The sequence below is a fragment of the Capricornis sumatraensis genome, chromosome 3 (genome assembly GCF_032405125.1).
Source record: "Capricornis sumatraensis isolate serow.1 chromosome 3, serow.2, whole genome shotgun sequence".
NCBI lineage: Eukaryota > Metazoa > Chordata > Mammalia > Artiodactyla > Bovidae > Capricornis > Capricornis sumatraensis.
This window is the reverse complement of record NC_091071.1, coordinates 151978837-152002325: the sequence shown is the minus strand read 5'-3', so window position 1 is coordinate 152002325 and position 23489 is coordinate 151978837. Positions and strand designations below refer to the sequence as shown.

General features: G+C 57.6%; 1 protein-coding gene across 2 annotated transcripts; it reads right to left on the bottom strand.

The window, feature by feature from the left end:
- Nucleotides 1-395: 395 nt before the first annotated feature.
- Nucleotides 396-22291, bottom strand: ASIC4 (acid sensing ion channel subunit family member 4). Of its 2 annotated transcripts, XM_068968156.1 has the most exons (10): nucleotides 21322-21903; nucleotides 5782-5926; nucleotides 5567-5694; nucleotides 5216-5378; nucleotides 4647-4703; nucleotides 2768-2921; nucleotides 1266-1357; nucleotides 1110-1189; nucleotides 693-797; nucleotides 396-509 (listed from the first exon to the last, which is right to left on the bottom strand). In XM_068968156.1, the coding sequence occupies exons 1-10, from the start codon at nucleotides 21901-21903 to the stop codon at nucleotides 396-398; spliced, it is 1620 nt and encodes a 539-aa protein (XP_068824257.1). The 2 variants fall into 2 exon arrangements, with proteins under 2 accessions (XP_068824257.1, XP_068824256.1); XM_068968155.1 differs by lacking the exon at nucleotides 4647-4703 and having other exon boundaries at nucleotides 21322-22291.
- Between the last annotated feature and the right edge of the window lie 1198 nt (nucleotides 22292-23489).

The following is a 23489-nucleotide window of genomic DNA, read 5'->3' as shown; positions in this document are numbered from 1 at the left end:
CGCCCCACCCACCTTCTACATCAGCACCCTATCCCCACCCTGTTCTCCCTGAATATATACAAATGTACAGAGGGTTCCACGCCTGCTAGGGTGGGCCTCGTCCTCCTCCTCCCTCCTTCCCCTACCCCTTCTCTCCTCCACAGGGGCCCACGTCCTAGTCTCCAGTACTCCCTGGTCACCAGCCTGGGGGTGGAGGGTGTGCACAAGAGGAAGCCTTGTGCAAAGCAGCTGGCGCCAGGGTGAGTGAGAGTCCCCGCCCTTCCAGTGGGCACTGCCCTCGCTCCCTAAGCCTGGGGCCCCCACTCCCCTGGCCTCCTGTCCCGGGAGCCAGAGTCCACAGTGGGGATCCAGGAAGGAGTCCCAGACTCCTGGGTCCTTTAGGACACAGCACCGTCCTAGCAAGCGAAGTCTTCAAAGAGGCTTCCTGGGGGGCCGTGGGGGTGGTGGTGGTTGGGGAGCAGGCTGCTGGCACCCCCGCCTTCAGCACGGCCCCGGCTTGGGCAGGGACTCTGCAAGGTGAAGAGGGAGGGGGACAGGGAGAGATCAAGTGAAGCCCCCAGGCCTCTCACAGCCAGCCTTCCCTTGTCCGTGGGGGGCAGAGGCTCCAGGAACCCCACCCTTGGAGGGCTAGTTCAGAGGTTATTGGGGGATTCAGTCCTGGGAGAGAGAGCTGACTGCATACTCATCCCCACCTGCTCCTTCAGCTCCTGAAGCCCCAAAGTGGAGATGCCCCCAGTAGAGGTCCGGAGGGGGCTCTTGGGGCGACGCCACGCCCGCTTCAGTCGGTCCCAGGACACCTTGGGGTTCAGGGTGGGGGGACAGCAGTGGATTCAGGAAACTTGCTAGAGAAGGATGGGCCTCACCAGCCCCACCACATAGGACTTGCTGCCCCAGCAAACTCTCACCGGGACACCCCAGCCCTCCTCCCCCATCCCCCTTCTCTTTGCCCCTCCTTGCCCTCAGACCTTCTGGCCAGTCAAGGGAGGAGAGAGGGCCAGTAAAGAACCCTGAGCTTGACTTCCTGCCAGTCCAGGTCTACCAGAAAGCCTGCTGGGCCTCTCTGCTTTCCCCCAGCCCCTCCTCCTACCCACCAGGCCCCTATCCCTTGCCTCATAGATGTAGTCGAGGATCTCCAGCAACGTGAGGATGCTGGCCCCGATGAACAGTCCCATCTGTCCCCCGAGGTCTCCTGGGGAGCGCGAGAACAGGGTCAGAGGGAGGAGGCTGGGCTGCTCCATCCCCGTGCAGTTGGGGCCCAGGCTCACCCAGCAGGGCTGACAGGCCGTAGGCTGCTCGCTGCTCCATGGCCTCAGAGGTCAGGGCTTCAAAAAAGACATCGAGAACCAGGAAGTTCTCTCTGCAGAGACAGGAAGCAGGGTATCCCTGAGGGGCCATCGTCTCAAGGAGACAGCTGGCGGGACATCCCAGACCCAGCAGACCCAGATCTGAGGCCCCTGCACAGAGAAGCTGGTGATCACCCCCAGGCTCCCAAAGACTGTGAGGAGAAGCAGGCCCAGATTCCTGTTAGCTTCGTGTTCTGAGGGCTAGCAAAAGGCTTGGGAGAACAAAACAAAACTCCCAGGCCTGCCTTCCCTCCAGCCTTCTCTAAAGCAGCAAATAACATTCACTTTGCCTCATCCCCATACCTCTGTAGAACCTTCGTGTGTGTGGGTGCGCGTGCATGCTAAGTTGCTTCAGTCATGTCTGACTCTTTGCAGCGCTATGGACTATAGCCTGCCAGGCTCCTCTGTCCAAGGGATTCTCCAGGCAAGAATACTGGAATGGGTTGCCGTGGCCTCCTCCAGGGGATCTTCCTGACCCAGGGATCAAACCTGAGTCTCTTGTGTCTCCTGCATTGGCAGGCAGGTTCTTTACCCCTAGCACCACCTGAGAAGCCCCATAGAACCTTCAGTGGCTCCCTATTACCCTGCAGTCCACTCCATAATTCCTCTTCCCGACTTTCAAGACCGCCCATGATCCGCTGCACTGTACGTTCTTGTCCAAACCGCACTCTTATCTGCTTCTCTCCACACGGCCTTCCTGACGCTCAGGCTGGTCTCTGCAGCATCCCACACATCTCTAACTGGGATTCCCCCCTCCCTCCTCTTCTCATGGACCCAAACCCGGGGTCCACAGAGGCCCAGCTCATGCCTCCCCTGCTCCCTTTACCCCACCCGCAGTCGTCTCTCCTGGGGGCCTAAGAACACTCTCAAACAAGGCCTCATCCACAAACTGTGGCAGGAGTTATGCACAACTCTATCCCCACAGGGCCCAGCACTGGGCCTGGCACCCAGAGGATGCTCAGCATTTGTAGATTGGCTGCAGGGAACCAGATCCAGGGCTCAGTGGGGCCACCTGTGGGCCACCCGGCTCCTCCCCCATCCCTTCCAGTTCCTCTCGCTCTGCACAGAACTGGACGTGCACTGAACAGTTCCCAGGTTGCTGGGGCAGAAAGACACGCAAACAAAGGGTTCTAAAACAGCAGGCTAACGCAATGATAGATACAGACAGCATGCTGTGGGAGCTCAAATGAAAGGCATCTGGGCTCTGAAGGGCTTCCCTGGAGGCAGAGACAATGGATGTGACTTGGGGTGGGCAGGGGTTAGTTAGAAAAAAAACAGATCAAGATCCTAAAAGGTATTCCTGGCAGAACGCTCATTATTAACAAAGCTGCAATCCATTCCTAGTCTCCATCATATACTAGACCTATTGAGGGTGGTCTCCATTACACACATACACACACACACACACACACACACACACATACCGTATGTAGGTCTCGTTGCGATTGTATTTTCTTGCCAGGTACCGGGCTGAGCCCCTGTTGGGGATCCTAACCATGGAGATCTCTTTCCCGTAGCGGGTCAGGTTGCAGGGGGTAGGACAGAAACACGGGCCTCCGGAGCCCCCACCCAGGGAGTCTGCAACACAGAGGCACCACGTGCAGTGGGGAAGGGCAGGATCCCCAGAGGCCCACCAGCTGTTGGAAGGAAGCCTGAGGCAGGCACGCCCACACTGAGGGCTGGTTCTGACCAGCTCTGGCACTGCCTGGAGGAGACCGGCTTCCTGGTCTAGTTTCAGACCATCCAAGAAAATGCACAGAGGCAGAACCCCCAGCACATTCCTTCTCCCTCTGCTGCTCAGCCCCCTCGGGCAGAGAGGTCCTCGTGGCTTAGAGGCAGGGCTCAGCCCACCAACCAGAGCTAATCAATCATGTGAGGCCACAGACACACGAGGGGCTTGGAGAGGATGCTGGGATGAATGGAGTTAATGCATGTTTTTACATATGCCTACGGGTGAGTGGATGGATGGATGAGTAGATGACTGAACGGACAGAACAGTGGGCAAGATCCCTGTGCTCAGTGTGCTGGGGTTTCTCTGTTCGCCCCTTCAGATCCGCTCTCCCCACCTTGCTCTGTCCCAGGAAGCTGATCTCTGCCAAATGCATCACTTGGACTCCCTGCCCTCTGGTTTGGGGCAGTTTGCATCTCTCCTCTCGTGGCCTCAGCTCCCAGCTCCTGTCCATCTCGGACAGTCACAGGTCCCTCTCTGGGTGCCCCTAGTTCCGTGGAGTCTCACCCCTCCTGTGATCCGCTTATCCCCATTCACGTCTGTTTTTTCCTGAAACACTCTTCAGTTACCCCTTCGACAGATGAAGTTGTAGGACAGAGAAGGTGTGACTCTGCCCCCAGATCTCAAGCCCGCCCCTGTGGCCAGCATCTGGATTCCTCAGTGCGCCCCTGACCAGTCATTCTGAGTCTAGTCTACCTCCTCTCTTCCTCCTCACCTTTCCATCCTTGCATCTCATCAGAGTCCCCTTTGTAAAAGCAGAAGGCATTCTTGCCTGGCCTTAAGCCATTGTTGGCTTGCCAGAGCCTCCTCTGTGCACACTGACCTTTCAAGGCCCCAGGCTCATGTGTGCCCTCTCTGGCCGCAAGTCTTAGCAAGAGCTGCTCCCACTGCCTAGAAGTGTCCCCCTCTTCACCAGCCTGATTCCTCCACATCCTTCAAGCCTCAGCCCTATAGACGTCACTTCCTCTGGAAATCCTCCCTGCCTGCCCAGGTGGGGCTGCCTGCCTTTGCTGGGGCCCCATAGAATCGCTGAGGTTCCCCTACCCAAGGACTAACACGCTGCACTGTGATGCCCGTCCACACCCCTGCTGGGTAGTAAGCACCACAGAGTAGGGCTCTTATTCCCATTCTTACCTCTGGCACCAGCGCAGGCTGTAAACATCTGTAGAATGAATAAATGAATGAATGAATGAAGTGTGGATCAGGCGAGATCTATGAACAGAAGGGGTTGCCTTACCCACACTGATAGCCAGCAATGCACCTTTCCTCACACCAAGGAAGAAGTCATTTCACCTTCCCAGAGAGGCAAGTTCATTTGCTGGACCAAGATGAGAAGCCCCGCCCCTCACGCTCAGTTCCGGTTCTCGGCAACCTCCCACCCCGCTGCTTCCACTTACCCAAGTACCACACCTGCAAAAGTCCTCAGACCCCTGGAGGTATGGGATAAGGCTCAGCCCCCGGGAAAAACCCCAGGAAGAGACTGGGAGGGGAGGAGCCAAGGCAGTGAGGAGAAAGGTGGACAGAGAGATGAAGAGGAGTGGGGCGGAGAGGCAGGGCGAGAAGGCAGCACGGACCCAGTGTGTGGTCTGCACACTCGATGTAGATATTTGGCGGGCAGATGGTCTCATTGCCTGAAAGGAGAGAAGATTATTCCTGGAGTCTATGGTTCCATCCACGCTCCACCGCGCACATTCCCAAATATGGGCACACATGTTCATGTGCATACATGTGGGTATTTGCACATATATGTGCATGCATGAATGTGTACGGGTTTGTGCGTAGAAGCATGGAGATGTATGCGTGTATACATGCATCCAAGCTGTGCACGCTTGCATGGACACGACTATGCACGTGCATTTACATGCATGTGATGAAGCACGTGCACACAACCCACGTACACAAGTACAGATTACACAAGTACATGTATGCAGAGATACATAGTAACAGGAAGAGATACATGTGCATATATGAAAACATGCACAAAATCCCAAATACATACCAGGTACCCTCACGTAGGTAGACGCATGCACACCTGTGGTCATACACATGTACCTGCCCTCATGCACATGAGCAGTGTTCTGCCCTCGGAGGTTCTGGAGCCTGCCAGGGTGGCACGGAGGGCTGGTGGGGGTGGGGTGCCCACCTGGCATGTGCACCATCCGGCAGTGGCAGCGCTGAAGCACGGCCTCCTTTTCACAGCGCAGCCGGCAGGCAGACACACTGTAGGCTGAGTAGCCCTGAAGCTCAGGCTCCCTGAGCCCACTCTCCGCTCGGCAGTTGCCCCAGGGCTGGGGCAGGTAAGTCAGCTGAAGAGGCAGGGCACGATGGAGTCACGCACAGAAGTCTCACCTGGCCCCCAGCACCCACAGCCCCAGCAAAGGCTGTGGAAGGGCTGGTGGGATGTGAGCTTCTGGAGGGCAGATCCGGTCAGCCTCCACTCTGGGCCCAAAGGCCCCACCCATGGCCAACCCAGGACCCAGTTGGGCATGCTCACCCGCTGTTCCTGGCAGGACACAAAGGTCTGGAAGCCTGGGGACACGCCAAAGCCCAGCTGGTGGATGTAGGGTGGCTCTTCCTGGCTGTGGATCTGTACTCGGATGCCCGCTTCAAACGATGTCTCGTCTGCACAGTGGAGATGGGTCCTTAGGAAACCTTCATCGCAGGCAGAGGACCCCGGCTGGAGCCCCTGTCCCTTTCCCACCCGCGTACTTGTCTCTCTCCAGATGGGCAGGTACTCCTCCTGCTGAATGTCCAACATGATCTCCAGGCCGCTGCCCATGCCCCCCGCCCGGCTGGGCAGCGAGCTCTGTGGATCCGCGTTGAAGGTATAACACTTTCCATAGCGAGTATAGACCTGGGGTGAGAGAGAGGAGGGGCAGGGTGCAGGATGAAAGACAATCCCTTAAGCTTTGGCGGTCTATAACGGCCACCAGACCTGCCTGGTCACCCCCGTCCTATATCCCAGCAACCAACCTACAGCCCAGCTGCTCCCTCAAGTTCCATCTTTTCTACTGACATCCTCTCTTCAATGATTAAAAGGCACCTTCAGCTTAAGGAGCTTCCCTGGTGGCTCAGCCAGTAAAGAATCTGCCCTGGGTCAGGAAGATCTTCTGGAGAAGGAAATTGCAACCCACTCCAGTATACTTGTCTGGTAAATTCTATGCACAGAGGAGCCTGGTGGACTACAGTCCATGGGGTTGCACGACGGAGTGACCAACACTTTCACTTTTCTTTTCCAGCTTAACATACCAATAGCAGAACTCTAGATGTTTTCCAAATCCTGTCCCTGACTCCTCCTCCTCTGAGTAAAGGCCCCGCTCTCAATTCTAGAGTCAGAATCCCTGAAATCTCCCTCTTCCGGTAAGTTGGTTGCTCAGATGCGGAACAGGGGTGACCAGGCATCTAATCCAGCAGCCATCTTGGGCAATTCTACTTCCGAAATCTGTTTAGAATCCATCCAGTTTCCTTCCATCTCATCTCCCACTTTCACTATCATCTGCCTCTTGCCATGGCAGCAGGCTCCTAACTAGTGTCCCTGCATCTGCCTTTGCCTCTCCCTTCCAAGTCAGACACGATTGAGCGTCGGCATGTTTAAGTTTTTTTTTTGCCAAGCCATTCACAACACGGTAGCCAGAGTGCTCATTCTAAACTGCAGAGATCCAATCAAGTCACTTGCCATCTTAAAACCCAACAACCGTTTCCCATTCCCCAGAGAATAAAGCCAAGTTCCCTCCTTGCCTGAAAGTCTCCATGAGAGGTGACATTTGCCTCTCTCCTGCAAAGAGATCTCCACGACAAATTCAAACTTATGGAGCAACATCTCTCCCAGGGCCTTTGTTCATGCAGTTCCCTCTCCTGGAATGCTCCCTTCCACCCAGCTGGCATGGCCCAGCTGCTCATCTTTTAAACCTAGGCTTAATTGTCCCTCCTTCAGATGCACACTCATAGGCCACACCCATGTTCACAATGTCACCCTTCGCTGATCAGTGTGTTTGTGGGTTTGCTCAAAATACTCATCAAGACTTGAGATAACCTTGCTTATCTGTTTGTCTCCCCGAGCAGCGGTCATCATCCCTCACTCGACTTCATGCTACACAAGAGATGCTTTCAGAAAAGAGGGCCGGCGCTGAACGAAGCCCATCCCTGGTTTCCTCTGCGGAAAGTTCTCCCATATGGACACCAGATGGCGCTGGCGCCCCGGAGATGGAAGCCGAGGCTCCGGCGGGGACAGAGCTGCAGTTGGCAGTTAGTTGCAAGCGGCTGGGGGTGGGGAGGAGGTTGAGGGAGGGAGGCAGATGGAAGTTACCCCCTGCCGGTCTCACCCTACAGAGACCAGCCCCCGGGTCAAACCCATCACAGGCAGCACCTTCCCTGGGGGTAAGGAGGTCAGCGCACTCAATCTCTCTCTCTCTCCCCCTCTCCGCGGGAACATTTTCACTCTGTGAAAGCTGGGAGGAGAGGCATGAAGAGGCCGTGTAAGGGAAAAGATTCCTAAACGCCTTGCTCCAGGGAAAGGGGAGGGCTGGGTTGAGGGCAGCGGGAATGAGGAGTTCTAGGAAACGGGGGACTGGGGTGCCCCCGTCTGTGGGGCAGGGCTGTCTCACCCTCCCATCTCTACTAAGTGAATGATCCTGCTAATTCTTCCCTCTCAGACAGTTCTTCTATCATCCAAGCATCCCGCCTCAGATTCTCAAAACAAAAGGACTGCTGCCCCATTGCATCTCCTCGGCCACCCTGGTATCAGGTAGGTTTAATTAGCCTGATGATTACAGCAGCTCAGAGAGGTGATGTGAGTTGCCCAAGGTCACACAACTAGTCAGTGGGAGAGGTGGAGCTGTCTGAGCTAGATGCAGAACTCAGGGGTTCCCACCATCCAGGGCTGGCAACTCCCCCACCTACCCTGCCCCAAGTCCCAGCCCCTGCCCCGGCCCCATCCAGCCGAAATGAGACTGGAGTCTCAACACTCAACCCCTTTTCTTCCATCCCACCTCCCCATTCGCTCCACTCCTCTACACCTTCCTTACTCGCTTTTCCTTCCGTATCTGCTGCCTCTCCTTCAGTCCCTCACCTGTCCCTCCCCTCCGCCTTCTGCACCCACGCTAGCTGCTGGGTTCCAGTCTCCAGTCGTCACTGACCCTTTCTGTCACACCCCTGCCCCAGCTCCCTGCTGTGTGTCCATCAGTGGGGCAGGAGTGGGCATGGCTGACAGTCCCAGAGCATTTGCTCTGCCCCAGGCACTGCGCTCAGTGCTTCACACGCTCTCTCCAATTCCAATCCAATCTCACAGCCACCCGACATCCTACAGATGAGGAAACTGAGGTCCCAAGGTTGGCTGATTTGCCAAGGTCTCCAAGATCAGTGCTTTTTAAACTCTAATGTGCACACCGAGCACCTAAAGGTCTTGTTAAAAGGCAGGTTCTGAGTCAGCAAATGTGCGTTGGGGAGCAGGACTGAGATTCTGCATTTCTAACAACCTGCTGGTCTGCAGACCACACTGTGGGTCAAAAGTCCCTAGACAAAAGGGCCAGAATCCAGCAAGACAGCCCAACTCTAGATCTGTGTTTTCACAACATGTCCCCAGAGGGAAGAGAGCTTTGAACAGGGCTGGGGGCAAGATTGCTGGATCCTCAGTGGTGTGGGAAAGGGAGAGGGGGGAGAATATGTAAGCATTTGCCCCAATTCTCAAAGCACTCACCCTCTTCCTATTCTGAGCCAAACAGATGCTGGAATCAGCTTTTGCTGCTGCAGCCATTTTTCAGTGTGGGCTCCAGCGGGGCAGCGAAACAAGGTACCGGGCTGCATGGGGGACCCTGGTAGGGAGCTGCTCGCACGTGCCCCCCAGCGTGCAGCGATTGACCCTGACCCCTGGGCACTGTCATGATCTCTCCCTTGGGACCGTGGACTCCTTGAGACTGCGAGCCCCCATTTCACCGTCTGGGTATCCCCAGTGCCTGCTAAGTCGCTTCAGTTGTGTCTGACTCTTTGTGACCCCATGGATTGTAGCCTGCCAGCCTCCTCCTCCGTTCATGGGCTCCTTCAGACAAGAACACTGGAGTGCGTTGGCATGCCCTCCTCCAGGGGATCTTCCTGACCCAGGGATCAAACCTGTGTCTCCTGAGTCTGAACCTGGGTGGGGCCAGGGCCGCCTCCCTACCTGATCCTTCCACCACACACACACAGACACAGACTACATGACACTGAGACTACTCTTGTGCAGAATAGAGCCAACTGGGAAGACTTTGGCTCCAATGGCTTCAGATGGGGGTGGCTACCTGGTACCTCTGCCCTCGAGGCGATTGTGCAGAGAGAAGGTGACAAAGGAAGATGGGTGGAAGGACTCTGGGTCTGATGGACAATGCTCTGCATGGAGTGGACAGGCCCGACTGGCAGGGCCAGGCCACCTGCACCGCCTGGGTCAGGCCCCACTCCTGGGCAGAGCAGAGCGTTGCCCTGGAGACGGTCCCTGGGCCAGGCAGGCAGCAGCGGGTGGAGCTGCCGGCTCCTAAGTGGCAGAACCCTGGTGGCAGCACAGTCCACAGACTCTTCCATGGAGACGGCACGGCCGCTCAGCCACAAGGTCCCACTGGCTGTCCACTGCGCTCTCCCCAAGGACTGGCTCCAGAGGAGGGTGTGTGCACAGGAGTTGAGGCTTCAGAGTCCGGCCATGGAAAGAGGCATGTCCTGGGCCAGGAGGTGCCCTGAGGGACTGAGGGGCTATTTCCAGATCTGCCACCACTGGCCTCAGCCTCTCAGCCTGTTCCCATCCCAGCAACACCTCCATCTCCCGCCTGGTTCTCCCTCTTCTCGGCCCTCCCTTGCTCTGACAGCTTCTCAACAGCACTATGTCTGCACTGCAGGCAGACCCTGGGACCCCTCCCCCAGCTTACTTCCTGCCAGCCCTCTACCTGTCCCTCCCGGACCACCCCCCCTTTCAGCGTTGGCCTGGGTCTGTCTGCCTCTCCAGCCTCCCTGTCCGCTGATCTCAGTTTGTCTCTCAAGCCTCTCTGCATCCTCTTGAGTCTTTCTCTGTCCTCAGCACCTAATCAGGTATTCATCTGGCCTGTGTCTCTGCTCTGTGCCCTCTGCCTGCCTGTCCACCCCCCTGGCCTGGCCTTTTCCCCATTGGCCTGGCTACACCCTCCATCCCCCCGCCGCCTCTGTTCTTTTGCCCACTGCATTTCTACCTGCTTGCTTTTCTCCCTGTCTATCCCCTAGGCTAGATGTCCAGTGTCTGACTCTTGTCTTCCTCCTCTTGATTTTTCCCTGGGCCTGAAACCACCTCCCTGACCAAGAGTCCCTGCCCAGGCACACCTCCATCCTTCTCTGGGTCTGCCCCAGATGACGACCAACAACCAGAGACTGGGAGAGACCTGTCCAGAGTGTGCTCCTCTGAGCAATGGCTTCTCTCTCAGCCCCTTGAGTTCCATCTGTCCACAGCTCCGGTTGCCTTGAAAAGCTCTCCCTGGCTGGCTGGCTGGTATCCGCCCTCACCCCTTCCCACCCCCTCATCCTCCCTGCAGTCATGGAGCCCACCGGGTTAACAGGCAATTAGCAAGGCCAGGGCTCAGAGTGGTGGGGGAGAGGGCTCCGGGCCTCCAGGAGATAAGAACCAGCCAGGAGCAGCTGAGGCTGGGCTAATCCCAGCACTAATCTGTGGCCTGGGCTTTATCTCCAGTGCCTTCTGGGCACCCTGCCTCTGCCAAGGCCTTGGCACCTCCCCCCACCCCTCTTTTCCACGGCAGCTTTATCCCTCCAAATTCCATCAGCCCTCCCCTGATCTGGTCCAGCCCCATGCCTCTCACTTCAGCCCCTGGAACGAACTCCCCTTAATCCTACAGTGCCCAGGGGTCCAAGGTAGCCAGTGGAAGGGGTTATGTTTTCATCTGCCATGGATCGTGACTAGCATCCCAGGTCAGATGGCTCTTCGGCCCCAGCTTCACTCAGGGCCAGCCCAAGCATCCAGGTTCAAAGCCTCCTCCTTCTCTGTCCTCACCAGGGAAGACAGTGCCAACTCAAAATGCCTGGGGTGTCTGCACTGGTCAGAACTGGGAGGTCACTCAGTCCAAAGCCTCATTGTACAAATGCCAAATCTGAAGCCTAGAAATGACAAGGGACATACCCAGGGGCATACAGAAAAAAGAGGGCACATTCAGAACTAGTACCCAGCCCCCAGCCCCCACTGGGCCCCAGCATTGTCCACTAACCTCCATTATGTACCCTGGAGGTCAGTAGACCCTGGTCCCAGCCTTTGCTCCACCAGTGACAGCTGTGTAACTTGGTTAGTAAAGTGATTTACTGACTTCTTTGGTCCTCAATTTCCTCATCAGTCGAGTGGGGACAGAAATTTCTGCTCGCCTTATCTCATAGGTTGGTTATAAGTCTCAAAAGAGATGAAGTAGGTGACAGGCATTTGCAAGGTAAAATCACATACATGAGGCTTCAATATTAGTTATAAGCGTGTTGTGGAGACCAATAAGATCCAAACTGGGGCAGAGATCGGCCAGCGGATGTGGTGCTGGGAAAGGACCCACGTAAGATTCTTAAGGTGGAAAAATGGGCACACATTTTGAAGTCTAACAGAACAGGGTTCAAATTCTGGCTCTGCCACCAGCCTTGGACAACCTTGGGTGGTGATTTAACCTCTCTGAGCTTCAGATTACTCTTCTGTAAAAGGGGCAATGGTAATTCCTCCTCCTGAGGTTCACAGTGAGGACCAGAGGTAAGTCCAGAGAGATGCATGCAAGGTGCTCAAGAAAGTGGGGGAGCCCAACTGGGGCAGCCATTTGACCTTGGATCCCTCCGGGGCCCATTCTCACTGGGCACAATGCCCCTTGGTAAAGGCTCTCTCAGCAGTTGTGGGCGAGGATGAAACACTGTCAAAGCAAAACCCCCAGGCTCTGAGATCTGGCTGTCCTACCAGAGGAGGGTGCAGGCCAGCAGCCCCGAACTGTCTGTGAGATTCGGGTTCAGTCATTTAACCTCTCTGACCCTCCATTTTTCTTCTGTAAAATGGGAATAATAATAGGCATCATCGGAGTAATGAAAAAGAGAAAATGTATTGAATACATAAATAATAGCGACAGTTAACATTTATTCAGTGCTTACTCTGTGGCAAGCACAGTCCTAAGCCTTTTATATAAATTAACTCCTTGTGTGCATGCATGCTAAGGCATTTCAGTCATGTCTGACTCTGTGCCACCCCGTGGACTATAGCAGTCCATGGGGTGGCACAGAGCCAGACACAACTGAACGACTGAACTGATGGACTATAGGACTGCTGGGCTCCTCTATCCATGGGATTCTCCAGGCAAGAATACTGGAGTCGGTTGCCATGCCCTCCTCCAGGGGATCTTTCCAACCCAGGGACCTTAATTCTCACAAAAACCCTCTACTGGAGACGTCTTAACATCTCCATTTTACAGACAAGACAATGGAAGACCAGACAGGGTAAGGAGCAAGCCAGAGTCACGTGAGGTAGCAGAGGAGGGGACTGGGTCAGGGGCATGGGACTCTGTGCTCAAGGCCACTGTGTACTGATACACACCTGGCACAGCCCCAAAGACTAGGAGGAGCTCATGAAGTGGTGGGCATTCACATCGGGCTTACTTGTCCTACACTGTTCCTTGAGCCTGTACAGTATGCCTGGCCCTGTGCTTGCTGTTGGGGACAATTCAGAGAACAAAATCGCTGGCTTCTGCCCTGAAGGAGTTGGCTGTTTGGCCCCAGAGGCATTTATTCATTCCAAAAGTGTTTGTTGAGCACCAATGCTGGGAGCCAGGTGTACAACGGTGGAGAACAAAGCACACAAAACCAACAATCCCCGGGACAAGCAAATGTTAGTAGCTGGGATGTGGGCTGTGATAGGGGGACGGCTCCAAGCCCTATGACTGTGGAACAGGAATTTAACTTGGGTTGGAGAGTCAAGCTTCCCAGAGCAAGAGCACTCACCCACCCAGGAAGGGCATCTGATCACAGAACAATCAGACCCAGGGAGCATACCCCCCCACCCCGCCCCCTAAAGGGATTCCTAAGGGGCACACTATAGTAGTAAAGAACCCACCTGCCGATGGAGATCTCTGGGTAGGGAAGGTCCCCCTGGAGGAGGACATGGCAACCCACTCCAGTAATCTTGCTTGAAGAATCCCAAGGACAGAGGAGCCTGGCAGGCTACGGTCCATAGGGTCGCAAAGTGTTGGGGACACGAATGAAGAGACTTAGCACGCACTACCCCCACCCCATAAACCTGACCCCCCCCTCCCCTACCGCTGGGACCATGACGCTGCACACCCCAGCCCCCAGCCGCCCAGGTACTTTTCAAGGCTACTTCTTCTCCAAGGTAGAGGTGATTGTGAGTCTAGCAGGAAATGGGCACGATGTTTGTTCAAATGTAAATGCATGAGCAGCGGTGGAGAAGTACGAGACAGTCAGGGCCTTGCGACTCCAGGCTGAGGCCGAGCTGCAGCCGGTAGCAGAAGCACGTGAGGCTGTGAGAGAACACGGCTATTTCAGGGAGGAGAGAGGGCGGCCCCCGGGACCCAGGTAAGCAGCCGGACCTGTTTCCAGTAGTGACCGCATAGGCCTTAAACCCTAGAAAGTCAGTCTTGCATAAGTAAAAGTCGCTCAGTCCCATCAACTGTGGCCCGCCAGGCTCCTCTGTTCCTGGAATTCTCCAGGCAAGAATACTGGAGTGGGTAGCCTTTCGCTTCTCCAGGGGATCGAACCCAGGTCTCCCTCATTGCAGGAGGATTTTCTTTTTTCTTTTTTTTTAGAGTCTGAGCTACCCGGGAAGCCCCAGTCTTGCAGGCAGGAATATTTTAAATTTGTAACGAAGTCCTTCCCTGATGTTCCAGCAAAGTTCGTAGTTAAAAGAGTTTGCTTGCACAGTGAATCGCACCCGTAGCCCGGCGGGAGTTCCGGAGCCGGGAACGAGAAGGTGGCAGCGGCGGTGAGACGGTGGGTGTGCCATCGCTCCCATCCCGCAGGTGCACCGGAGCATCCAGGCCGGGCCCACGCGCACCCAGAGGGCCGCACCCACCGCCTGGCGCTCCTCGCCGCCTCCCTCGTCCCTCCCGCGGGGTAGGCATCCATCACGGAGCCCGGGCTCCCTCCCTCCCGTCTCCTCCGCTCTCCTCCCTGGGTTTGCCTCATTTGCATTCCCCCGGCTCCCGGCTCCTCGGCAAAGTGACCTCCGCACACAGCCGCGCCAAAGGCTTCCACCGCGGAGGGAGACCCCGCCTCCCGCCGGCCTCCTCGGTCGGGGACGGGCGGGGGCCCCATCCGAGGGCTGCAGAGGGGAAGGCGGGGTGCCCAGGGCCGCGGAGGGACTCCGAAGGGATTTGAACCCGCGGCATCAGATCCTCAGCGGGGCGAGAGTGGGACGTGGAGATAGCACAGGCCGGCGAAGCCGTGCCCCCGAAATGGAACCCCTGCTGGGAACCCGGGCTCCCCGACACCTCCGTTTGCGCTGCACCCCCACTGGAGAGGAGTTAGCCCTCTACGGGGCCATCCCCCGAGGGCCCCCTGCCCTTCCGGGGGCCTCCCCAGGCCCGCAGCCCCGCTCCCCTGGCCGCCGAGCCGCCTCCCCTCCCCCCGTTTGGTATTTACACCTTTCACACATTTGTAAGCTATTATCCTGTCCACGCTTAGTCACCGCTGAGCCAAGCGCCACGGATTTAGCTCCTTTAATCTTTCCTCCTAAATCAATCCTCCATTTCCCCTTAATCATCCCGTGGCTCCTCTCTGAACTCTCTCACTGCTGCCTCGGCGGCTGCAGCCTCTGCCTGTCTTTCTGGAACTGTTCTCCCTCTGACTCAAAATGGGTGTCCCAAGGGCACAGTGAACATTTGGGGGGTGGGTTGGATTTTCAGTGCTGCCAGCCCCGGCCTGGGGGCTGGGGACCTGGGGGCTGGGAGCCGGGGAAGAACTGCATGCACCCCTCCCTTTTCTGGGAAACTGCACTCTGAAGCCTCTGAGCTCCTGCCCTGGGGGGGTCTCTGTCCTCCCACCCCCATTCATGTGGGATGGCTCCAAGACCCTAAGCTTCTGGCGGGATTTGCCACCCCCCCCCCAAAAAAAAAAAAACCCTCATGCCTCCTGTCCACGGTTCTGACTGTCCCCACCCTCTCTGCCCACTGCTCCAGGGAGGTGGCATTACTGGGAGAGCCTGGAAGGGCAGGGAAACACTGATAACTCAGCTTGAAGCTGCCCTCTCACCCCCCTCCTCCAGGGAAGCTATCCATCTCTTGAGACCACCCTAAGTCTTCACTCCCCCTCCTCCTCCCGTGGGACTCTGACTCGGGGGGGCCCCAAACTGAGTATCCCGGAAGCTCTGCACTCCGAGTGGTCTTCCTGCCTCCCTGCAGTCCCACCCCCCAAAATCCCTTATTTCTTCTGCCCCTAGCCTGGGCTTGGCAGCAGAGCCGGCCCTGCCACCAGCCAGGAGAGGGAACATAAGGGCAGGGGTGAGGGCTCCGGAAGGAACACAGGTAGGGGAGACAGAAGGAAGACAAGAATGCGGGGGCCATTTCTTCAAATGCTAATCAGCATCTTCCGGCAGTGCCACAAGAAGCTGAGCTGATAATGAGCCCAGCTCGGGGCTGATTCCTGATTAATAAAGAGGCCACCGGGCTGCTGAGTGGGGCCGGGTGGGGCACGGCCCTCCCCTTTGCCCTTGCAAACCAGCCCTGGGTAACAGTAACAGTGCCTGCCCGCGGTGTCTGGGCCACGCCACTCAAATCCCCCCCAGCAACGCTACTAGCCAATGGGAGGTACCCAGGCTGAGAGCGCCCCCTTCAGGTGGGCCCGAGGAGCAGCAGCCAGTGATGGGGCCCGCCTTGGGGAGGGCAGGCTCACTGAGTTCTGCAGTCCAAGTTGTAGGTAGCTCTTGGGATTATTTTTTTAATCAAGAAATTTTTAATTAAAGTAATCAAGACTCTCGGCTTCTCTGGACAAACTGGAAGACCACCACCCCACCCCCCCACCCAACACTGGGCATCCTGGCCCGAGGGCAATAATCAGGTGAGGCTGAGAAGCTGCTGCTCCCTTCAAGGGTAAGTGACCTTCCTGTCTCATCCCCCACCCTTCCCTACTGGGTGAAAGGTAGGACCAACCCTGAACTAGATGTTGAGTTAAATGTTCTCCCGGTTCTTGCCTCAGGAGAAGGTGGGGCTGGAGGGCACAGAGGGCTGGACTGGCAGTGAGGGTCAGAGGCAGCTCATATGAAGATGAATGGCCTGGACCAAGCTCAGCTGGAACCCTCTCCCCTCCTGAGTCAAGGGGGCGAGGAGGGGCGGCCTTCAGGCAAAGTCATGGAGTTGGGATGTCTGCAGAGGAGCCCCTGCCACAGTTGAGGAGCGGGTGCGGTGTGGAGACTGTCAGTACTGGCCTGACCATACCAGGGAAGGGGGTACTGGCTAGACCTTACCGAGGAAGGGGCGGGTTCAGGTGGAAGCTTGGATTGAAGGCAGGAGATGGCGGAGGAGCCTCCAACTGGGGGCTGGGGCAGCCAAAGAGTGATGAGGGCGACTTGCTGCTCCCTCTGCCTCAGAGCCATCCTGATGGCAGCTGGGGTGGGGCTGGGAGAGGAGGGAAGAGGGCAGGGAGGGGGACTGCCCAGCTGGAAGAGGCCTTGTCTAATTGTGCCTGATTAGTAGAGAGGAAGAGAACAGGGCGAGTGATTAATAGTCACGGCAGTCACCAGCGCAAGGGGGAGGAGGGTTGGGAGGGGGAGGGAAGTCTGAGAGGGGATAGAGACAGGGAAGCGCACACAGCTCCCTGGTCACTGCCCCGCCGGGGGGCTGCCCAGACCCCAAAGGACAAACTGAGATGAGTTGGCCTCCCTCTACCTCCTCACGGATTCTCCACCTTCCCCGTGCCTCAGTTTTCCAGACAACAGAATGGAAAACACCAGGGTCACATCCTACACTTGGGAAGTAAGGTGTACCTGCTCACATGGTGAGCAGACACCTCGATGTCCCCAGGCACAGGCCCCATCCTTGGCTCAACCTGGGACCTTAGTAGATGGCCAGACTTCTGATCACAGCCCACTGCCACCACTTCATATCCTTTTATGCCTGTTGGAAAGCCTATCCTCCCCAACCTGGCAGCTTGAACCCCATCCCCACGACCACCTGGAGCCCCACGGTCTGATACCGCAGTCACTGGCCATGCTTGGCTGTTTGAATGGAATGTTGGTCCTCCGTCATGCTAATCACACCACAGATGCTCCCTGGCCAGTGTGGCTAGTGACGACCACCGTGGACAGCACAGATTCAGGACGTTTCCATCATCACAGAGTGTTCTGTGGGTCAGCATGGATCGAGAGTGTGTGCACTCCTTTGCATGCACACACGTGCCTGAATCTTGGGGAGGGGTGGGGAGCATGGGGATGCTCTGACAGAGTGGGGGTGTGGGCTCAAGGGTCAGGAGAGGAGCAAGGCTAGGTGATGGAGAGCAGCAAAGATGCCAGCACATGAGTTGGAAAAGTGGTGCTGGGAACAGTCATGTTAGGGAGGGCCAGGAGCTGGCGTTTCTAACAGCTGACACTCTGAGTGCACACTACGTGTGTGTGTGTGTGCCAGGCAGTGGGCTAAGCCCTTTACAGCCATCTCTTTTGATTATCACAACCACCCAATTTTTTTTTAGGTTCTACTATTGTATTTAACGAATACAGAAGCGGATGCTCACAGCAGCTTTCTGACTTCTCCAAGGCCACACAGCCAAGGTTCGAATCCAGGTGGTCTGGCTCCAGAACCCACACACTTGATTGCTTCACCGTACAATCCCCAGATGAGAGGAGATGCTGAGTTTTAGAGCTCCGTTTTACAGCTTAAGAAACGAAGCCTAGGGAGAAAGAGTGATTTCTGCCTTCTAATAAGTGGGCAGGCTCAGAGCAAGCCGCAGCCAGGGAAAGTATGGATGGGGCTTGGCACACTGGGGTGGGGGAGCCGATGGTGGTAGGAATCGAGGAGGAAGAGAGAGTATATAGGTGATGATGGAAGGAAGAGGTGGAGGTGAGAGTGGGTTGGTATGAGACTGGGTGAGGCGGGGGGCGGGGGGCGGGAAAGAGAAGAGATGGGGTGAGCTAGGTGGAGGGGCATATGGGTGGAGAGTGGATGCTCCCACCTCTCCACCCATATGCCCTCTCCTCTCTCTCACCCCTCTCCCCTCCTCCCCAGACCTCGCCCAGCCTGCCTCATCCCTTTTAAGCCTTCCAAGCCCTCTTCAGCAGAGTGGCTCTCCGAACCTTGGCTCTCACTATCCATGTACCTCGTTTGGCAATTAATCCTGGCGCCTCCTGACACTGCTTGCATGGCTGGTTAACTCTTGCATGGTTGGTTAAGCTCTGAAGTCTCCCTGTCCCCGCCCCACCACGAGACTGGAGGCTGCCTGAGGACAGGGACTGGGGACCAGGACTCCCCCGTTCTTTGTTCTTTGCCCCCATAGCACCTGGCAGGGAGCCTGGCACATAGTAGGAGCTCAGAACTCCATGTTGATTGAGTGACGGATTGGGAGTCGGTGAGGGGACATTAGGGAGCAGGGGGTGAGAGCGACGGCAGTGGTAACAGAAGCAAGAGCTGCGGCTGAGGGGGCTGGGGGAGGGCGCATTACCCAGAGTAAAAATAGGCTGGAAAATGTGACATTTATTAACTTGGATTCGGAGGAAAGGTCACAGCGGAGTGGGGAGTGGGAAGGAGAAAACGGGGAAAGCAGCAGAAAACACACAGCAGCCCCTTACCCACACCCCATCTATCGCTGTCACTGACTGTCTCAGCACCCATGGGCTGGAGGTTCCCGCCACTGATCCCTGTACCCGTCTCCCCTCCATGGGTCCCAAATCCCCATCGTGGGCTCCATATTCTCACCATAGAGTCTACTGTGACCTCACGTCCCCATCAGAGAGCCTGATGTCTTTGTCTTTCCATACCCCTTCTCCAGTCTTGCCCACACAGCACACCCCCAGTTTCCCCATTGCCATGGATCCTCCTGTCCCAACCATAATGCCAGACCATGGTTAACTGGCAATAAGGACTCAGCCTAGAATGCCAGGTCCAGGGAAGAGTTCCACTTGGCACACGGGGGTTGGGGTTTGGGAGAAGGGTACGGGACCTAGGCTGGATGAGGGGACAGGTGGGTCCAAGGGACATTCCTCTCCCCCAATGCTGGCTCTGCTCCTCTGCCCCTCACTGTCCTGCTGCATCCAGAGCAGAGAACCACAATCTTCTGTCCTTTTCTCTCCATCGCAAAGGGCCTGTGGGAGATCCACGCTCACCCGTGCCTGGCCATCCCCACATTCAAAGGGACTCACCAGCTTTGATCCCGGGACTCCCTGCTCCCATATCCTCCAGGCATGTCCTCCTTCCCTGGAGGCCAGGGAGGAACCTCTGGCCTCCCTCACCTTGCTCCTTCAACCCCTATCTCTCCCTCCCCACTGAGGTTTCATCACTCTTCCCCTTTTCCTTCCACCCCCGCACTGGGGCCTGGGACACAAACTCCCACTCAGGGACACAAAGCCCCCATTGATTTCTGCCCCAACAACACCTGCTGACACTGGGCTCTGTCCCCCCACCAACCCGGAGGGGTGGGGATGTCACAGGAGGAGCCCCTCGGACCCAAGAGGCCACATTCACACACTCCTTAGGGACAATTGCTTTGAGAGCAGTGATTTTTCCTGGAAGAAGGGGTGTGTGGTTGGACCACAGGGCTAGCACCCACCCCCCCATTCCTCTCTCAGCACAATCCTCCTTCTCGTCCCTTCCTCCATTTCTACCCAACTGCCCCCACCCCACAGCAGGAGGACCCCGAGGCTGCAGGCTTGGTGGGGGCAGGAACATGGCTGGAGCATATTTCCTGTTGCTACTGAGGCAGTGAGTGAAGGAGACCCTGGGTGGGGGCCCCGAGTCATGACAAGGAAGAGTCCCCCATTTGGGGCTGGCTTTAAAGCCTGGGCTGGATGGGCACCATGTTGATGCCATGTATTTGCATATGTGCTGGGCACGGTCACAAGAATGAAAACACACACCCCGCACTCCACACACACATAATGCCGGGAGTAAACTGGACCAGGGACAGCATCTCAAGCCCCGGGAATACCAGACAGCCTGTGACTATGGGTGAATGGAGCACCAACAGTCAGCGTACAAGACACACACCCCCACCCCACACACATACCTCACACACCTGGATTATGGGAGATGTGCATGGGAGGGCAGTTCCACGCCTCCATGTGAGAGTGTGTGTGTGTCTGCGTGCATTCACACATATGTGAGACAGGAAGCAGGGGCTGAGGTAGCTGGGGTCATGAAAGGGGTCGGCATCCAGGGGGTGACCCTGTCCTGGGAAGCTGGGTAAGGGCTGGGCTGTGGGCACGTGGATGAGTAGCTCTCTGGATGCGTGCGTGGGTGTGCAGGTGTGCACAGGAGCGTAGCGACAGGGACGCTGAGTGTGTGTGAGTGTGCAGGAACTATGTCCCCATGCAGTAGGTGTGTGTGTGTCTGTGTGTGTGTTGCACGTACGTGTGTGCCGGGGGCAGCAGTGAGGGTGAGCCACGCTTGTGAGAGTGAATGAGTGATTCTCAGTGTAAGAGCTAGAGCCAGGCAAGGGAGCAGCAAGAACCAGGAAAAGGAGGGAGGGCCTGGGCCGAGGGAGAAGCTGGAGGGGAGCATGAAAGAGGGATGTGTGAGGGAGTTCGTGAAAGGGGGTGTGTGTGAGACACAGAGACAGCAGGAGACACTGGCACCCAGTGTCCGCGAAGATCGGCTCCCCCAGACGCAGCCCCGAGTCCCTCCCTTGCTGGAGCCCCCAGACATGCTCTCCCCATCACCCTTGTTTGGTGGCGGGGTGGGGGGGGTAGAAAAATCCAGCGGCCACAGAAGAAAAGGGGAGTAAGAGAAAAGCAGGGGTCAGTTGGTCTGTCTATGGCCTGGTGCATCCCTTCCCAGCAAGCTGACTGGCTTCCGGGCCCCCCCCCGGGCCCATCCCAGGACCCCCGGCCCCCCAGATCCAGGCGCTGCGGCAGCAGGAGAGCCCGTGGAGGAGCAGCAGCAGCCGCTGGGTAAGCCACCAGGAGCGTCCACCGCTCCCCGCCGGGGAGCCCCGAGGGAAACACCAAGCTGGGGGGTGACATGAGGCCAGCCTCTGGCAGTGGAAGCAGGGGAAGCCCTGTCAAGGAGGATGCCCTGAGCGCCACCCCCATCCCCACTGCCAGCCTCTGGCCACCCCAGGCTGGCCGGGCCGCCTGGGAGGACTCACCACGGAGAAGTTGCTGGCAGAGCAGTGGTGCCCGCTGAAGTTGCAGCTCTTGAGCATGTCGGCGAGCTGGTGGCCAGTGCGGTTGAGGATGTCTACCATGTCGGGCTCCGGGTAGCGCAGGCCGGCGGCACGGTGCCCGTCCCGGTCTTTGGGGGGCAGCCCGGTCAGGTTGGCCAGGTGGAAGATGTCGGCGTCGCTGAGGGCCGAATGCCGGAAGCGGTTGATGTTGCAGAGGGTGACGGCGGGGAAGCCGGCCACCGGGGCTGGGGCAGCGGGGTCCATCACCACCAGGTGAGGCCGGGTCAGGTAGCCCCGGGCCAGGCCGGCTGCCTGGTACAGGAAGGCAGCCAGAGAGGTGAGGAGGGCCAGTGCCCAGAGGGTTCTCCGCAGTCCATGGGGGCCTGGGCCACAGGCCCGGCCCAGCCCATGCAGAGTGCTGGTGCTGGCGAAGGTGGCCAGGTCCCGGGGGGCTGCTGCCCCCTGAGCAGCCCCCAGGAGGCTCTGCTCATCCCCTGCCTCCTTCTCCTTGGGTTTCGCATCCTCCTCTGCAAATTTGATTTTGCACACAATCTCGATCGGCATCTGTCCCCAGCTGCTGGGACCAGCCGGAGCCTTCCTGCCCCTGTCCCTCCCTGGCCAGCAGCCCCTGGTGCCCTCCGGAGTGGCGGTGGTGGCAGCAGCGGCTCTTCTAAACTCAGGGCAAACGGGGAAGAGGATGGGGACAGGGTGGGGGCCCGAGGTGGGGGAGTCACTCCCACTCCCAGCAGCTCCGCAGCCCTGATGATGCCTCTGCCTCTGCTGCCTCTGCTGCCGCTTGTCTCTCTCCTCGATCGTCTCCTTGTGGCTTCCCTTATCAGCACCAGCACAGCTGTCAGCCCCTGCGTGTGTCCCTGCGAGCGAGCGAGTGAGCGAGGGAGCGAGCGCTGCTCCGCCACGCCGCCCGTGCAGCCCCAGCCGCTCCGCTCAGCATGTGCTCCGGAGCCCACCCCATGCTTAATAATTCAGGACATGTCAACAGCGTTTCACCGGCGGCACAGGCAGCAGGAGCCAGGCCAGGGGAGGGGGGCAGCCCCCAGCCCAGGACAGGGATCTCCGGCCCCTGCCTGGGACCTCGTCGGGAGGCCCCCAAACTCTTGCTACACCCTCGTCACGCGTGGGGTCCCCACCTGGCCCCATTCCCAGGCCACCAGGGAAGAGGCTTGCACCCAGAGTCCTTAGCTTATTCTGCCACTTTTCTGGACCACACCCCGAGAAGGGTCAGCCAACTCCATACCCCACCTCCTGGCCTCCCTGACTCCTAACACCAGCACCCAACCACCACCTGACCTCGCTACCCCACTCACAGCACCTTCCAGAGAACTCCTTGGGAAAACCACTTGTTTGAATGAGGGAGGGGAGGGGAGGGCAGAGAATGGCAGGCAAGACAGACAAGGGGTCAGTGAATGGCTCCATCAAGATACTTGACTTCCCTAGAGCTTTGCTCTGGACTTAACATCCACCATGCCCCTGCCCGCTGTCCGATTCTGGCCGCCCTCTCCCCCACTTCATCTCCATCCCCAAACTCAGTCTCTCCTGTGTCTGGGATAGAGGGCACCCTGGCTGGCATAAGCATCTGTGGCCACTTTGCCTCCCCAAATATTTCCCAAATCCCTTGCCACAGCCAGGCCTGTGGTGGGGTCAGGGAACGTGTTGGGTGGCCAGGCCAGGGAGCAGAGGACGTATGATGTGGGGGAGAGGGTATGGCATGGAGGTCAGGAAGAGCCCAAATAAGGGGTTTGGAGGGAGCCCAGATATGCTGGGTTTGAATCGGAGGGAATGCAGTCCTAAAGAAGCAGGCGCAGGGGGTGCCAGGCAGAAGGGCAGGGGAGCGCTGGGGTGGCCGTGCCTTGCTGAGGAGAGTCAGGATGGGGCCCATGGTGGCTGGCCCAGAAGGGATGATGCCGGGGTACCCCCAGGGTGGGGTGGTCACAGTGAGCTGCCTGTGCCCTGGTGGGGAGGCTTGTGTGAAAGTGAGAGCCCTCATGGGAGAAGAAGCACTTGTCCCCTAGAAGAAAAGGGGGGCTGATTAATCGGGGCGCTAATGAGCAGCAGGGAGAGGAAGCTCAGAGGGGCGGGGAAGGCGGCTCCATCGATCCGAGCCGTGGAACCAGCAGCTGAAAAAAAAAAGT